This window comes from Heteronotia binoei, chromosome 9 (assembly GCF_032191835.1).
Source record: "Heteronotia binoei isolate CCM8104 ecotype False Entrance Well chromosome 9, APGP_CSIRO_Hbin_v1, whole genome shotgun sequence".
NCBI lineage: Eukaryota > Metazoa > Chordata > Lepidosauria > Squamata > Gekkonidae > Heteronotia > Heteronotia binoei.
In genome coordinates this window covers 106,903,910-106,918,068 of record NC_083231.1, presented here as the reverse complement: position 1 = coordinate 106,918,068, position 14,159 = coordinate 106,903,910, and the positions used below count along the sequence as shown (strand labels likewise).

Below are 14,159 nucleotides of genomic sequence, written 5' to 3'. Positions count from 1 at the left end.
CCAAACCCCCTGGCCCAGAAGCCTCCCCCATGGAAAGCAACGGACATTCTGCTTGCTGAACGTGGGCTGAGCATTATTATTATTATTATTATTATTATTATTATTATTATTATTATTATTATTATTATTATTATTATTATTATTATTATTATTATTATTATTAGCTGGGTGGTAGATGAGATAACGCGAGTCGAAATCTAGCCAAGTTTGGGGAGTTTGCAGAGGTCTCTGTGGAGGATTTTTCTGCTGATCCAAGCCAGGCTTGTCGTCTTCTTCTTATGGCTTGTCCCCGTCAGGTGTTTGATTGGGCGACGGGGTTCTGCCATTCAGGATCTAGCTAGGTTCTCGGGAACTGCCCACGTCTCTCCGGAGGATTCTTGCTGCTCCGAGCCAGGCTGTCTTCTGGAGCGGAGCTGGTGTCATTTGCTCCGTGCCCAGAATGCCCAGGGGTTTCCTGGGACCTCCCGACACTGCGCCAGAGCCTTCCATGACCACGGGCTGGGTGGTCACCTTCTTCCAGAAGCGCTCTAGCTATTATTATTATTATTATTATTATTATTATTATTATTATTATTATTATTATTATTATTATTATTATTATTATTATTATTATTCACTTCGTAGGAAAAGAGGTGCCGGAGCTCATTAGCACAACTCATTTGCATATGCCACACACCCCTGACATCCCCGAAAGGTGGACTCAATTATAGCAGCTCAGCATCTACCTTAAAGGGCTTCTTGTATTAGAATTGTCATCATAAAACCTTACTCATACTTGTCCAATTACTTTCTCCTCTGTTATTTCCCCGCGTGTGGGGAAACATATTAGAAAGTTTGTCCAATCTTCAGAGTTCAGCAAAATTCTCCCGGGGGGGGGCGGGTTGAACAATGGAGCCCAGAAGCAAGTTTTTGGGGCATGTGTGTGTGTGTGAGGGTAAGAAAGAGCACAATAAAATGTAGAAGTTCAGGAGCTCTGCTCCTGTGAGCTCCTGCCCAAAATAAGGCATTATTATTATTATTATTATTATTATTATTATTATTATTATTATTATTATTATTATTATTATTATTATTATTATTATTATTATTATTATTATTATCCTTTGCGCCCTTCCCTCTGGGGGCGCCTGCCCGCCTGCCCGCCTTCGTCCAGCTCTTGTCCTCCCCAAGGCAGACCTTCTCCTCTCCCATCCTTCCGGCTGCTTCCCGGCTGCCCCCCCCCCCCTTGCTCTGGGGCCGGGGTCCTGCCGGCTGTCTGGGCGGCCTCAGTCTCACGGGGGTCTCTCTCTCTCTCTCTCTCTCTCTCCCTGGGGGTGGGGGTGGGGCGGTGGGTCTTGTTCTGCAGGGATGGAGGAGTCGGGCGGGGTGCCGCGGGGCCCCCTGTGGGAGGGCGAGGCCAAGGCGGTGCAGCAGTGCCTGACGGACATCTTCACCAGCGTCTACACCACCTGCGACATCCCGGAGAACGCCATCTTCGGGCCCTGCGTCCTCAGCCACACCTCGCTCTACGACAGCATCGCCTTCGTCGCCCTCAAGTCCACCGACAAGAGGACCGTCCCCTACATCTTCCGGGTAAGGACTGCCGGAGACCGGCCCCAGGTCAGCGCCTCTCGACTCGGGTCCCCCAATGGCATCGCCGGGGCCCGTCCCTGCCCCGGCCCCGGAGAAGCCGCCCCGGCTGCAGTCCAAGGGCTCGGAGGGAGAGGGAGAGGGAGGGAGCGAGGGAAGGAAGGAGAGCAGCTTCCTTTGCTCCATCCCCAATTGGGGGGGGGGGTTAAAAAGGCCTGACTTCCGAGGAATTGTATTTAAAACAGTGGGGAAGGGGGGTGGTTTATGACATATGAAAATTGAAAAACCATCCTAGGGTCAAGATCTAGACGCTGGTCGGCTTAGACTGAAGGATTTGCTCTCTGTCGGAAGGCAGGAGGACGAAGCAGAGGCTGAAAGCCGTGCCACAGACAACAAAAAAAGAAAGAAAGGATTATTTCTATTTAATAGTTGGTTTGTAACAGAGGAGTCTGCCGATCACATTATTGTAGATGCAATTCGGAGCCTGGACTGTGCGTGTCAGTTTCAATGGAAAGTAGCAAAGGTGCGGATTTGCGTTTCAGCCATTGCTTAGGGCGAAAACGGATTCGCTCTTCGCCGTGATTTTTAAGAAAAGGTTCTTCCCTTCCACCGTCGCTGTAAATCGGTTTCCTGGCTTGAGTGGGGGGCAGACGGGAGACTGGGTCGAGTCCTGCCGGCTGCCGGGGCCGGAGCCACCTGCTCTTGTAGACTTCGAATCAAAAAAGATCCGGAGGCTTATTCAAAGCGCGAGGATCTGGGGTCCCTCGACCGCTCCAGGGCGCAGGCTGGCGCGATTCTTCCGGAAATGAAGCCAACAAGACCGGCAGGCTCCGGCGTCGGAGTGAATCCGAAGTGCTTGGATTTAAGCGGCGAGGTTAGAAGCGGAATCCGTGCAGAAAACGAATCCGTCTCCGAGCAAATATCAACGGGACCCGAGACTCAACCGGCGCCGGTTTCGGGATTTTCCAGCGGGTTCCCCCAGCGCCGACCTCCGAGTCAGACGTTGGAGATTCGCGCGGGTGGAAACGGAGCCATTCCGAATTGCGCCCCGCCCTGGGCTCCTGCCGAAATGTGGATTTCTTCCCGTACAATTGCTTTGACCCCCTTCCTTTATTGAACCCCTTAAAACGGAGCAAAAGGCCGGGAATGACTCGCCTGGGGGAGGCACAGCGGCGCCCTCCGGTCCTGGAGAGAGATGTCTACTGGAGCCAGCGAGGAAGATCTCCCAGAAGCGCTGGAGACGTCCGCAAAGTCTCCGCAGTGGCTCCTTCCGAAAGGCTCCAGTTTCTTCTTGGGGTAGCGGACGCGGGTTCCAGAGACCCCAGGAGACGCCTCGCCTTTGGGAGTTGCTACAAGACCCGGGAGCTTTGGGAACAGAGCAGGCTTAACGCGCCCACCGGCTCCTTTCCAGGCTCCCTTCTTTAAACGAATCTGCCCGACGCTGCGCCGATCTTGACGCTCGGCGTTTGCCGAGGGAGAATCGTCGCCTTGCCGAGGCAAAATTGGAATGGTGCTGGATCCTCCTTCCCTTCCCTTCCCTTCCCTTCCCTTCCCTTCCCTTCCCTTCCCTTCCCTTCCCTTCCCTTCCCTTCCCTTCCCTTCCCTTCCCCTCCCCTCCCCTCCCCTTCCTCCCGGCTTCCAGGCTAGCCTCCCGAGTGGGATTTATCCGCCCACCTCGATCCACAGGTCCAATTCCCAAGAAGTCTTGCCCGGGTAGGTTCCCTCGCTCCCGAAGAAGCCGGTTTGACGTCGCCCAACCCTGAGCCTGACGCCCGTTTGCTCGCAAGTCAAGCCTCGCTGTTGAGCTAAGCGTAGGGAACGAGCCCACAAGCCGAGCCTACTCGGAAGGAAATCAAGATTAGTCAGTGGGGCTTGCTCCCCCGGAAATATCGTTAGGATCGCTGCCAGCGTGGTTGCGACGGGCTGGGAGTGAGACGAAGGGTAATTTTGCCCGGGGTCGCGCAGCGCAATCTTGGCCACCGGCTTGTGCTCACCGAGAAGTCCGTTTTGACGCAGTCCGGGCAAGGAAGCCGGCGGAAGGCTGTAGTCTTAAAGCCCGATCCTAGGCCCGTCTGCTGGCTGGTAGAGACGCTGACTCAGGGGGAGAATCTCCTTCCCAAAGAAGAGGCGCGTCGGTTCCGGCTGTGCTTAGCTGCCAGCGCCGCGGGTCCCGATCCCTCTGAAAGCAGCAAAAGCCCCGAGTCGTCTTAAGGGATCAGGCGTTCAGCCTTTCCCCTCCGCGTTTTGCCACCCCAGCTTCACCCAGGGGCGCGAGGTCTTCTCCAGGTGCCAACCTGCAAATGGGCAAAATCGACAACTGCCCCTACTGGGGCCTTCTCCGCTGTGGCCCCCTCCCCTCCCAACATTTGGAATGGCCTTCCGGAAGAAGTCCGGAAAGCTCCCACTCCTCCACCATCTATGCGACATGGAATTATTTAAGACGCCTTTTCTACACCTGCCAGAGAGCTGCCCTGCAAAGTCACTGAGGGGAGGGGAGGAATTGTTAGGGAGGGGCTGTGGCCTACAGCTTGCTGAAAAGCAAAGGAGGATTCTCCAACGGCAGGGGTGGCCAGCGGTAGCTCTCCAGGTGGTTTTTTTTTTTTGCCTACAACTCCCATCAGCCCCAGCCATTGGCCATGCTGGCTGGGGCTGATGGGAGTTGTAGGCAAAAAAAAAACACCTGGAGAGCTACCGCTGGCCACTTCTGTCCTACGGTGTTTTGTAGGGGTTATGTTCATACCTAACGCTCCGCTTCAGTTCTGGCTGGTTTTACAACCCCCAACCTGTTTCATGGTTTATTGAGATAGACCCCGATAGGTAGCCCTGTTCGACTGTCTGTGGCAGTGGGGAAAAGCCAGGGGCACCTGAAGGACACTAGCCCAGGGGTGGCCAAATTGCGGCTCGGGAACCACATGTGGTTCTTCCGCACATATTGTGTGGCTCTTGAAGCCCCCGCCCAGATAGCGGGCTCAGAAAAGGCATTTCTCTCTTTAAATCATTTAGCCAAGCCAAGCCAGCCAGCGGCTTGAAGAATGTATTTAAAGTTGATGAAGTTGCTTTCTTTCCACCTCTCCCTCCCTCTTCCCTCCTCCATCTATTTCCTTCCTTCCCTCAAGCATCTGACATTAATGTCTTGTGGCTCTTGAACATCTGACGTTTATTACGTGGCTCTTGTGTCAAACAAGTTTGGCCACCTCTGCACTAGCCCAATCTGTGGCAGGGACTGAGTTTCCCCGAGTCACTGTTCTCTTCTTCAATTGAACAAGAAGTGTATCTCCTGCCACAAGTTTGGTTAGTCTTTAAGGGGCTCCTGGACTCTTTCTTCCTGTCGTTTATTGAATGTCCCCTTGTGCAGTCCGCCTTGAGGCCCAGGGAGAAAGGCGGACTAAGAAGAAAACGAACAAATCGACCAATAGGAAGCTAGACTTTAACCAAGGTGCGCTCCACCAGCGCTGGCCGCGCTTCCCCGAAAGCCCCGCGATTCTCAGGGCTCGCCTAACCCTCCGGCCTCTTCTGGTCTTCCAGGTGGACACGTCGGCGGCCAACGGCTCCTCGGAAGGCCTGATGTGGCTGCGCCTGGTCCAGTCGGCCCGCGACAAAGAGGAGCAGAACCTGGAGGCCTACATCAAAAACGGACAGTTGTTCTATCGCTCCCTCCGCAGGATCGCCAAAGACGAGGAGCTGCTGGTCTGGTACGGGAAGGAGCTGAGCGAGCTGCTGCTGTTGCTTGGCCCGGCCAGGGCGCCCGGCAAAATGAACGGTAAGGCAGGCTTGCGCGGGGCGGAGACCCATCTCTGCGGGGCTTGGGAGGGGGAGAAAGCGCCGTCAAGTCGCAGCTGCCTTAGGGCGACCCCTGGGGGTTTTCCGAGGCAAGTGAAGGTCAGAGGCGGTTTTCTCTTGCCTGCCTCCGCCTCGCGCCGCTGGTGTTCCTTGAACATATATGAACATATGAAGCTGCCTCCTACTGAATCAGACTCTGGGTCCATCAAAGTCAGTCTTGTCTACTCAGACTGGCAGCGGCTCTCCAGGGTCTCAAGTTGAGGCTTTTCACACCTCTTTGCCTGGACCCTTTTTAGGTGGAGATGCCGGAGATTGAACTTGGGACCTTCTGCTTACCAAGCAGATGCTCTACCACTGAGCCAACGTCCCTCCCCAAAGTCTGTCTTGTCTGCTCAGACTGGCAGCGGCTCTCCAGGGTCTCAAGCTGAGGTTTTCCACGCTTATTTGCTTGGACCCTTTTTTGGAGATGCCAGGGACTGAACCTGGGACCTTCTGCTTACCAAGCAGATGCTCTACCACTGAGCCACAGTCCCTCCCCCTCGTAGGGTCTCCCCTGTCTAAATAGGAACCTGGTGGCTCCTGCTTAGCTTCGGAGATCTCCAGGGCAGGGGGTGGGGCTTCCAGGGCTGTAGGAAACGCGGCAGACAGCGACAGAAAAGCCCCTGGCGGGAGGGTCCTTTAGTTAGGGAAGGAGGCGCGCCAGATGAGCAGGGAAGGGCTTGTGTGGAAGCGCCAGCCACGCCGCTCCTCACTCTCCCCGCAGCCTCACCCCCTTTAGGACAAATCAAGGGGGAGTGAACAGGCAATAAGAGCTCCGGAGAAGGAGAACTGGGGGGAAGGTTGCTTTGAATGGGGCTTGGGGCGAAGGCAAACGCGCTTTCCCCGAGAATCCGCACGAGCATTGGGAAAAGTGCAGAAAAGGGCAGCTAGAATGATTAAAGGGTTGGAACGCTTTCCCTATGAAGAACGGTCAAAACGCTTGGGGCTCTTTAGCTTGGAGAAACGTCCACTGAGGGGTGACATGAGAGAGGTTTGCAAGATTATGCATGGGATAGAGAAGGTAGAGAAAGAAGTCCTTTTCTCCCTGTCTCACGATACGAGAACTCGCGGGCACTTCATGAAATTGCTGAGCAGTCGGGTTAGAACGGATAAAAGGAAGTCCTTCTTCACCCAAAGGGTGATTAACAGGTGGAATTCATTGCCACAGGAGGTGGTGGCAGCTACAAGCATGGACAGCTTCAAGAGCGGATTGGATAAGCATCTGGAGCAGAAGTCCATCAGTGGCTATTAGCCACAGTGTATTGTTGGAACTCTTTGTCTGGGGCAGTGATGCTCTGTATTCTTGTGCTTGGGGGGCACAGTGGGAGGGCTTCTAGCCCCACTGGAGGCACTTGGGTTTTTTGGCTACTGTGTGACACAGTGTTGGGCTGGATGGGCCGTTGGCCTGTTCCAACCCGGCTTCTCTTACGTTCTTATGAGTCCGGTGCCTCCTTTAAGCTGCGCTGCTGTTCGTAGGGAGTGGAGCAAGCCAGAGGCCCCCCACAGGCCGGGCAGGGGTCTGCTTAGGAGCCATGCGGAGATGTCTGCAGGGCGAAGGGCGCGCAGGCAGGAGGAGGTCGCTTTCAAGTGGTCGCCTGGGGTATAAGGAGCGGCTCGTGCACCGGCGGCCTTAAGGCAAAGCCAGGAGGGGATTCAAAGCGAGAAAGGAACCGGGAGAGGCGGTTCGCCCTTGCTGGGCTCTGCGTGGCAACCCGGACTTTCCTCGGGGTCTCCCATCCAAATACCAACCCTGCCTCGCTTCTGGGGTCTGACCAGAGCCTGCGCCGTCCGGATGAGGGCGAGCGAAACACCCTCCCGAGGAATCGCAAGGACTCCTTTCCTCGCCAGGGTGTTTGGACAGGGCTCTCCTTCTCTTCCCACCGACGCGGGCATTTCAGAGGCCACATCTCTGAGCCAGATGCCTTTTGGCTCATTTCCGCCCCCCCCGCCCCGGCGCCCTCCAAGAAAGAGCACAGCCTTCCATGCTGTGTTATTCCACAGAGCCCCAGAATCCACGGGCCGTTTTCGCCAAGGCCTCCGGGCATCTGGGAGCTGCTAGGATTGGGACAAAAGACGCCGGACTAAGGGCGGGGATCCAAAACAGGGCCGAACAACGAACCAGTTTGGTGCAGTGGTTCAGTGCGCGGACTCTTATCTGGGAGAACTGAGTTTGGTTCCCCACTCCTCCACTTGCACCTGCTGGAATGGCCTTAGAACAAAGCAGGAGTCAAGTGCACCTTTAAGACCAACCCATTCTTATTCAGAACGTAAGCTTTCGTGTGCTCTCTTAAGCACACTTCATCAGACCAGGGGATCAGGTATTAGGTCAGCGATAGCTCTCGTAGAGTTGTCCTTGAAAGGGCAACTTCTGGGAGAGCTCTCTCAGCCCCACCCACCTCACAGGGTGTCTGTTGGGGGGGGGGGGGAAGCTAAAGGAGATTGTGACCACTCTGAGATTCAGCGTATAGAGTGAGATAGAAATCCAATATCGTCCTCTTCTTAAGATGGTGTAACTCTCCTCAAAATTGCACCGTCAATGGACTTGGGTAAGAAACACTTTTGGGTTAATAGAGGTGCACACCGGATATCACTTGATGCTTAGCTAGGTCTTAGCAGGGAAAGTGTTCTGAATGTTTGCAGAGCGTCCATGGCTCAGCAAGAGGATCTGCCTTAGCATGGGGACAGTCCCAGCTTCAGTCCCCTGTATCTCCAGCTATAAAGGATCAGGTAGTACATTCCAGAATAACATCTCAGAAGCAAAACAGGGTTGACCCGGTTAGTCCTTGGTTGGGAGACCACCAGGGAAGTCTAGAGCCGCTAGGCAGAGGCAGGCAATGGCAACAACCGCCTCTGAACGTCTTCTACCCTGACAGCCCTAAGGGGGTCACTGCTAGTCGGATGTGACTCGAGACTATTTCCCACCTCCGCTAAGTGATGGGATAGACTTCTGCCCAGGGCTCACTTTGTAGGAGCTTTTTTGCATATTAGGCCACACCTCCATGATGTAGCCAATCCTCCTGGAGCTTGCAGTAGGCCCTGTAAGCTCTTGGGGAGCGAAGTGCCATTGCCTAGAGTGGAACTCTGTATTCTTGGTGCTTGGGGGGCAACAGTGGGAGGGCTTCTGGAGTTCTGGCCTTGCTGATGGATCTGAGTGCACCTGTGTTTGGGCCACTGTATCGGACTGTTTGGAACACTGGCCTGATCCAGCTGGGCTTCTCTTATGTAATCCTACTTAGATGTTTCGATAGGACTTACTCAAATTTGGGCTTCCAATGTAGCAGAGTTTGCTTTATTGTTGTGGAAAATGTAGAACTTGTACCCAAGAATCACCAATGTTAGCATATCCTAAAAACTTCAGAATTTGCAGACTCACTCTTAATTCCTACGATTATCCAGTCAACAGGGGGTCAGAGTGTCATAGATGGTGGGCAACTAAAGTTTAAATCACCCAGCACTAAACTTCGGGATTTTGAGCAGGCTACAGCCTCTCAAGCCATCCTACCACAAAGGTCTTGAGAGGCTCAAATGAAGTCCAGGTCTCCTTTGGAAAGCCAATGTTACTGGGGTGCTTTCAAACGGTGGGGAGGAAACTGTATAAAAGCCAATGCATGCGAGAGTTCATTTTATCCTGTGACACATCACGTGTGGCCCCAACCCCTAAGTTTATACAAAGAGTAATTTATGTGGAATTCCCTGCAACAGAAAGGGATGGTGGCTACAAGCACAGACAGCTTCAAGAAGGGACTGTCAATGCATATGGAACAGAGGTCCAAAAGTAGCTATTAGCTACTGGAACACTCTGTCTGGGGCTGTGGTGCTCAGTATTCCTGGAGCTTGGGGGGAGTGGAAGGGTTTTTGGAGTTCTGGCTCCACTGGTGGACCTCCTGATGGCACCTGAGTTTTGTCCTCTGTTTGACAAAGTGAGTTGGACTGGATGGGCCACTGGCCAAATCCAACATGGCTTCTCTTATGTTTTTAACTTTTCATCAGGTCAGCAGAATACAATGGTAACTTCTCATGGGTGGGAGGGAAGGCGGCGTGGTAGAGCCCAATCTGGTCAGATCTCAGAAGCTAAACGGGGCCAGTACGTGGCAGGAGACCACCAAGAAGTCTCTGCTGAGGAAGGCAATGGAAAACTACCTCTGCTTCTCACTTGCTGGGGTTGCCATCAGTTGCAATTCAACTGCACTTAGGGACTGAATTTCTTAAAGATACCCCAGTAAGAGCTTCTGTCCCCAGATGAAGGGACCAAGCTTGGTCTCCTTAGGTGAATGAAGAAAGCAGAAGCCTTACAAGCAATGTTCCCTCTAAGTCAAGTTAGTGTGAGCTAACTCACAGCTTTTTAGCTTCCAGCTTCCATTTTTGTCTTAGCTCAGGAAGGATGGCCTCAGAGCAAACCAATTGATGCAGCAGCTCACAACTTTAATGCCAGTAGCTCACAAAGTAGAATTTTTGCTCGCAAGGCTCCACAGTTTAGAGGGAGTACTGCTTACAAGGTGATGCTATCTGGGATAACCCCAGATGAAGATATAGGCGGATCCAGTTATGGTTTTACATTCAGGTTTTTCCCCCTGAGAATCAAGATGGGGACCTGTGTTAGTCTGCCAGCAGCAGTACAAAAGAACAAGATGCAATAGCACCTCCAAGGCTTAAAAATTTGATAAGCTTTCCTGATATCTGAACAATAAAGAGCAATAATAATTGTGTAGTGTAGCTAGAAGATCCTAAGATTGTCTGGCAGCCAGAAGTTCTAGTTCTTTTAGCCTTATGTACCACTAGGTGGCAAGCTAGACTTGTTTTTAAGGCAAGAGATGATCCAGAGGGCATTTGCTATTGTCCACTTCTATGTTAGGCTGCTGGTATTCCTTGAAGGTCCCCCATCCAAAGATTAGTCAAGGTTGACCCTGCTTAACTTCCGAGATCTGACCAGATCCTGCTGACCTGGGCTATCCAGATCAGGGCATCGCTGAAGAAGTGAGCAGTGGCTCCCTTGAACCCTTGCATTTCCAAATACCGCATAAGCAGGGCTAGCCCTAGACATTTGACACCCCCGGCAAGGATAAATTCCGGAGGCTCCCCCCCTCCACTAATTACATCACCAAGTCACATGGGGCACCCAATTCGATGCCCCAAGAAGGCTGGCGCCCTAGGCAATTGCCTAGTTTGCCTAGTAGCAGGGCCAGCCCTGTGCATAAGAACGTAAGAGAAGCCATGTTGGATCAGGCCAATGGCCCATCCAGTCCAACATTCTGTGTCACACAGTGGTCAAAAACCCCCAGTTCCATCAGGTCCATCAGTGGGGCCAGGACACTAGAAGCCCTCTCACTGTGCTCCCCCCGCCCAAGCACCAAGAATACAGAGCATCGCTGCCCCAGAGAGTTCCAACAATACGCTGTGGCTAATAGCCACTGATGAACCTCTGCTCCAAGTTTATCCAATCCCCCTCTTGAAGCTGACTATGCTTGTAATCCCCACCACATCCTGTCGCAGGGAATTCCATACTTCCTTTTATCGCTTCTAACCCAACTGCTCAGCAATTTCATTGAATGTCCACAAGTTCTCCTACTGTGAGACAGGGAGAAAAGTACTTCTCTTCCTTCTCTATCCCATGCATAAGCTTGTCAACGTCTATCATGTTACCCCCTCAGTGGACGTTTCTCCAAGCTAAAGAGCCCCAAGCACTCCCCCTTGCCAGGTGTTGGGTGGGCCATCTGACTAACGGGATCGTTCTTCTGTCTCCCCCAGGCACTCCGCCCTACGCCTGCCTGGAGTGCAACCAGCGCTTCCAGTTCGAGTTCCCGTACGTGGCCCACCTGCGCTTCCGCTGCCCCAAGAGACTGCACGCCCCGGACAACAGCCCGCCCGAGGAGGCCAGCACCAAGGCCAGTAGCCCGAAGGTCCCGGAAGGCGGCGGCGGGGGGCCGCCCAAGTACCCCGCCAAGCCCCTCCACCACGCCACGCACCCGACTCGCCACCACTACGCCGGCGCGCCGGAGGGCCAGGGGGGCGTCAGCAAGCCTTCCACGGACTTTCACAACCTGGCGCGGGACATGGAGAACTCCCGGGAGGCCAGCAGCTCGCCCGCCAGCCGGGAGCCGTCGGAGGGCAGCCCGGAGGGCCCGCCGGGCAAAGCCAAGCGGAAATACCCGGCGGGGGGCGAGGAGCGGGGGGCGGCCGCCAGGGGGCGCCTGGAGCGGCCCTTGCCGTCGTCGCCGCGGGAGGAGCTGGTGTGCACCCCGCAGCAGCAGTACCGGCCGGCGGGCAGCTACTTCGGCCTGGAGGAGAGCAGCCGCCTCTTCGCGCCGCCCAGCCCGGAGACGGGCGAGGCCAAGCGCAGCGCCTTCGTGGAAGTGAAGAAGGCCTCGAGGGGGCTGGAAGGCGGCGGCGGCGAGGAGAAGGAGCGCGGGGAGGGCGCCTCGCCGGGCAGCGCGCCCTCGGACAAGGCCCTGGGCGGAGGAGGAGGCGGCGGCGGCGGCGGCGGCGGGCGAGCCGGCGGCAGCGCCTTCTCCACGGTGCCGCCGTCGCAGGCGTCGAGCGGCGAGGAGCGGAAGAGCGCCTTCTCGCAGCCGGCGCGCTCCTTCGCGGCCTCGTCGTCGGCCCACGTGGCGCAGCTGGTGCTGGGCCCCAAGCTGAGCGCGCTGGCGGAGGGCGGCTGCCCCGAGGGCGCCGCGCGTCTTTACGCCCCAGACCCGCTGGCCGTCAAGCTGCCCGGAGCGCCGCCGGGAGAGCTCAACGCCGGCAGCGGGACTGCAGGCGGCGGGGGAGGCGGCGGCGGCGGAGGAGGAGCCGCGTCGGGCGGCGGCCTGCCCAAGCAGAGCCCCTTCCTGTACGCCACCACCTTCTGGCCCAAGGGCGTGGCGGCGGCGGCGGCGGCGCCCCTCCAGCTCCAGCTGCCCTCGGCCCTCACGCTGCTGCCGCCCTCCTTCACGTCGCTCTGCCTGCCGGCGCAGAACTGGTGCGCCAAGTGCAACGCCTCCTTCCGCATGACCTCCGACCTGGTGTACCACATGCGCTCCCACCACAAGAAGGAGTACGCCCTCGAGCCCCTCGTCAAGCGGCGGCGCGAGGAGAAGCTCAAGTGCCCCATCTGCAACGAGTCCTTCCGCGAGCGCCACCACCTCTCCCGCCACATGACCTCGCACAACTGAGGCCAGGCACCGCCCTCCCGCCAGCGGTGGGGTTTGAGCTGGAGCGCTTTGGCGGATTAGGTCACACCTCCCCCATGTAGCCAATCTTCCAAGAGAGTACAAAAAAAGAGCCCTGTCAGCTCTTGGAGGATTGGCGACATCGCGGGATGGCCTAATATGCAAAGGAGCTCCGCTAGAATCCCACCCCTTCCTTCCTTCCTTCCTTCCTTCCCACAAGGCGGGTTCGCTTCCGCCGGGCTTGCTTTCCTGCTCTCCCCGCTTTGGCATTCTGGGAAGTGTAGTTCTGCGCCTGGCTTGAGGGTCTCTGAGCAAAAGCGACCGCCCAGCACCTTGCCCAAAAGTACAGTGGGTGGGGCTACAGTGCTTGCAAGCAGGGCTTTTTTTTTTTAGCAGGAACTCCTTTGCATATTAGGCTATACCCCTCTGAGGTGGCCAATCCTCCAAGAGCTTGCAGGGCTCTTCTTACCGAGCCTTTTGTAAGCTCTTGGAGGATTGGCTACATCAGGGGTGTGTGGTCTGATGTATGCAAAGGAGTTCCTGCTCCAAAAAAAGCCCTGCACGAGCAACGTCCCCTCAAAGCTGCAGAGTTCTGTGAGTAAAAATTCTACTTTGCAAGCTACTGGTATTAAAGTTGTGAGCTACTGCATCAATTAGTGTGCTCTGGGGTCATCGGTCCTGAGCTAAGGCAAAAAGGTGTGCTGGAGGCTAAAATCTGTGAGCTAGCTCAGCTTAGAGGGAACACTGCTTACTTGGTGCTTAAGATGGTATCAAACTGGTTGACTATAGTGTGCGGGGCATTGCGCAATGTATGCACACAGCTGTAGGGCTGTATCTGTGGGGTGATATATGTGGGTGACAGTCCACATCAAATCGCAGTGGAGTGGACCCCCTGGACATCCTTGGTGGTCTCCCACAATACTCGCTCTAACAAAGGTAGTCTTGTGAGCAAAAACTCTACTTCATGAGCTCCTGGCATTAAAGCTGTGAGCTATTCATCCATTGTCTGAAAACTATGATCTTTGAAGAAGAAAGAACAACGTTCCTAATAGTGGTCCAACAGAATTCATGAAGCTGCCTTATACTGAATCAGACCCTTGGTCCATCAAGGTCGGTATTGTCTACACAGACTGGCAGCAGCCCTCCGGGGTCCCAGGCAAAGGTCTTCCGCAGCACCTACTGCCTGGTCCTTTTAATGGGTGTTGCCAGGGATTGAACCTGGGATCTTTTGCATGCTTAGCAGATGCTCTACCACTGAGCTCTTGCCCCTCCCTACAATAAGAATGGAGAAAAGGATTTTTGTAGACCAAAGGACCAAGGAATCAGAATCATACATGAGGATCTCTCTTTTTTTAAAAAAAGGACCATCAGTCTCTAGAGTAACATCAAAAAGTGTTTTTCCATCTTCTCCTCAAAAGGAGTGCTGTTCCTTGAATTGTTGCTCACAAGCGGGCGTGGAATTCTAGCAGGAGCACCTTTGCATATTAGGCCGCACCCCCTGATGTAGCCAATCCTCCAAGAGCTTACGAGGCTCTTTTTTGTAAGCTCTCAAAGGATTGGCTGCATCAGGGAGGTGTGGCTTAATATGCAAACATGCTCCTGCTAGAATTCCACCGGTCTTCACAA

General features: G+C 54.8%; 1 protein-coding gene across 1 annotated transcript; it reads left to right on the top strand.

Moving 5' to 3' along the window:
- Positions 1-1,344: 1,344 nt before the first annotated feature.
- Positions 1,345-12,545, top strand: PRDM8 (PR/SET domain 8). Its single transcript, XM_060247461.1, has 3 exons — positions 1,345-1,572; positions 5,095-5,329; positions 11,134-12,545. The coding sequence occupies exons 1-3, from the start codon at positions 1,348-1,350 to the stop codon at positions 12,534-12,536; spliced, it is 1,863 nt and encodes a 620-aa protein (XP_060103444.1). The 5' UTR covers positions 1,345-1,347; the 3' UTR covers positions 12,537-12,545.
- Positions 12,546-14,159: the final 1,614 nt, after the last annotated feature.